This window comes from Octopus bimaculoides, chromosome 30 (assembly GCF_001194135.2).
Source record: "Octopus bimaculoides isolate UCB-OBI-ISO-001 chromosome 30, ASM119413v2, whole genome shotgun sequence".
NCBI classification, from domain to species: domain Eukaryota; kingdom Metazoa; phylum Mollusca; class Cephalopoda; order Octopoda; family Octopodidae; genus Octopus; species Octopus bimaculoides.
The window spans coordinates 8,656,182-8,659,217 of NC_069010.1; the positions used below are offsets into that span (position 1 = coordinate 8,656,182).

Genomic DNA, 3,036 nt, shown 5'->3' on the forward strand with positions numbered 1-3,036 from the left:
TATATATATCTGATGCTGTTTCCTATATAGGCACAAGTGTAATTCTTTCCCAAATAAACTGTACTTCATGTTTGGGGCTCTGATGAAGCTCTAAGGCATTATTCAGGCACTCAATTATGAGTCCACTGCACCTCACAGCAGAAACAGCTGTAAGCTAATGAAATTCATAAGATAATCATTTATCCCTTTGTGATGTCTCTTTCTGTTGTGGGAAGTTTTATTTCATCCATATTTTATTTATATCTTTCAGGTATTTTGCAAAGGAGATAACCAACATAACTCACTTACCTCATTATTCCTAACAACACCAGAATCTACGTTAAAAGGCCTGCTGCATGACAAAATAGGTGAGCATTGTGCACATACTTATAAGTTTAAGAACTATTTCTGTATGCAATCTCAATGTCTAAAAAAAAATTCTAAATTAAAAGATACTAATTTTATAAAAAAAAAAAATTGTAAAAAATATCAGGTTGACACAGAACTAATGGAACAGAGTGTTTGTGCAGCTGCTTTCCCTGTCTTAAGTTTTTCAAACACATGCAATATCTTTATCTTTTACTTGTTTCAGTCACTTGATTGCTTCCATGCTGGGGCACGGCCCTGAGGGGTTTTAGTCAAACAAATCGACTGCAAGACTTTTTTTTAAAGTCTAGTACTTATTCTATCACTCTCTTTTGCTGAACTGCTAAGTAACAGGGACGTAAACACACCAGCACCAATTGTCAGGCAGTGGTAGGTGACAAACACTGATATAAAGACACACACACATAGATATGTGCATACATATATACAATGGGCTTCTTTCAGTTTTCATCTACCAAATCCACTTTGGTCGGCCTGAGGCTATAGCAGAAGACACTTGCCCAAGGTGCCATGCAGTGGGACTGAACCCGGAGCTAAGTGGTTGGGAAGCAAGTTTCTTACCATACAGCCACACCTGCGCCTGTATCAGGTAAATCCTTTTATGAATAATCTGCTTGCCTTTAAAAAGGTTATTTTATACAAGTAATAATCCACTCAATAGGGGTTTGCAAAGATGGTAAGCAAGTGGTAGCACTGTCAGTGGCTTGGCCCAGTGGATTCTACTCTCCCTTTCTCTTACATTCAACCCCTCCATATATAATTAATTCCAAGAGAACACTATGGTGTTTTTTGGAGAGGGTTCTAGTTAGAGAAAGGTCAGAATTGTGGGATCAGAAAGCACAATTTGGAAGTTGCAGATGAATTTATCTTTCAAGTGAAGAATAAATGGATGGATGGTGAGAGAAATTGGAATCTACTGTGTAGGGAACTGTAAAATGCTCATGGCACAGCTGGTCACACCTTCTACCTGCCCTTAAGTGATTAATTCCATCTACTAACCCCATAAAATACTGTGTCCACCTGTCCTAACTCTAAACCCCCTTTATTACTTCTCTCTTGCAGGTTCCTACAAAGTGACCACATTACTTATATTTTTGGTTCTATATTTTCTACTCTCTGTCTGGACGTATGGCCTGAGTATCTCGAGTGGGGTCTTCATCCCTTCCCTGACCATAGGGGCCATCTGGGGACGGCTGCTTGGCTATGGATGCATGGAGATTTTCCCACATTTGGTAAGGAGGAATCTTATTGTCAACCATGTCTCTATATCATTATGTCTTCGCTTGTCTTTATATCTCTTGTCTATATATCTTTATTTATTTGTATGTTTCTTTAACACTTTTGTTACCATATTTCTCCTGAGATGCTCTGTGTTTCTTTCAGTTAATTTTAAATATAACAGAGAGTTTAGTAAAATAATTTAGCTATCATTAAGCAAATGCTAGGAACATAAATTGTGAACATTTTATTTGTGATGAATTATGCTTTCCATAAACTTGACAAGTAATAACCATAGGAAATATATGCTAGTGGAGGCGCAATGGCCCAGTGGTTAGGGCAGCGAACTCGCAGTCATAGGATCGCGGTTTTGATTCCCAGACCGGGCGTTGTGAGTGTTTATTGAGCGAAAACACCTAAAAGCTCCACGAGGCTCCGGCAGGGGATAGTGGCGAACCCTGCTGTATTCTTTCACCACAACTTTCTCTCACTCTTTCTTCCTGTTTCTGTTGTGCCTGTAATTCAAAGGGTCAGCCTTGTCACACTGTGTCACGCTGAATATCCCCGGAGAACTACGTTAAGGGTACACATGTCTGTGGAGTGCTCAGCCACTTGCACATTAATTTCACGAGCAGGCTGTTCCGTTGATCGGATCAACTGGAACCCTTGAGGGCCAACAACAAAATATATGCCAATAAATGTGTGTGAACGTGTGTGCATATATATATGTGTGTGAAGGTATATGGCTTAGTGGTTAGGGCATTCTGCTCACGATCGGGAGTTCAGTTCCCAGCGACGTGTTGTGTCCTTGAGCAAGGCACTTTATTTCACGTTGCTCCAGTCCACTCAGCTGGGAGAAACGAGGAGTACCTGTATTTCAAAGGGCCAGCCTTGTCACGCCCTGTGTCACATCGAATCTGCCTGAGAACTACATTAATTTGACGAGCAAGCTGTTCCGTTGATCGGATCAGCTGGGATCCTCATCATGGTAACTGATCGAGTGTTCCTTTTATATATATGTCGTGTGTGTGTGCTAATGTTTGTTTTTATAATTACTGACAGCACATGCCTGATACACACACACACACACACACACACACACACACAATCGGGGGTCGATTTGTGCGACTAAAGGAGGTGCTCCAGCATGGCCGCAGTCAAATGCCTGAAACAAGAAAAGGAGTAAAAGAGTATTCCATTGTCTATTCATTGTCTTTTTCCTTTTCTTTTTTTCAATTCCAGAAAAACAATTTAGGCAAATACGCCCTCCTCGGGGCCGCGTCTCAACTCGGTGGGATTGTGCGCACTACAATCAGCATAATGGTAATTCTGGTTGAATGCACCGGTGACATAACTCTCGGACTGCCTCTCATGATGGTTCTTATTATATCCAAATGGGTTGGAGACTTTTTCTCAACGGTAGGTGGCGAGAGCGAGTTTCTATTCTTTTTG

At 40.8% G+C, this 3,036-nt stretch overlaps 1 protein-coding gene across 1 annotated transcript in view; it reads left to right on the top strand.

The window, feature by feature from the left end:
- The window catches only part of LOC106873123 (H(+)/Cl(-) exchange transporter 7), a 119,265-nt gene that overhangs the window by 98,366 nt on the left and 17,863 nt on the right, over window positions 1–3,036 (top strand). Inside the window, exons 14-16 of the mRNA XM_052978149.1 lie at window positions 251–347; window positions 1,429–1,598; window positions 2,827–3,003. Of these exons, the coding sequence (XP_052834109.1) occupies window positions 251–347; window positions 1,429–1,598; window positions 2,827–3,003 (444 nt within the window). The remainder of the gene's footprint in view (window positions 1–250; window positions 348–1,428; window positions 1,599–2,826; window positions 3,004–3,036) is intronic.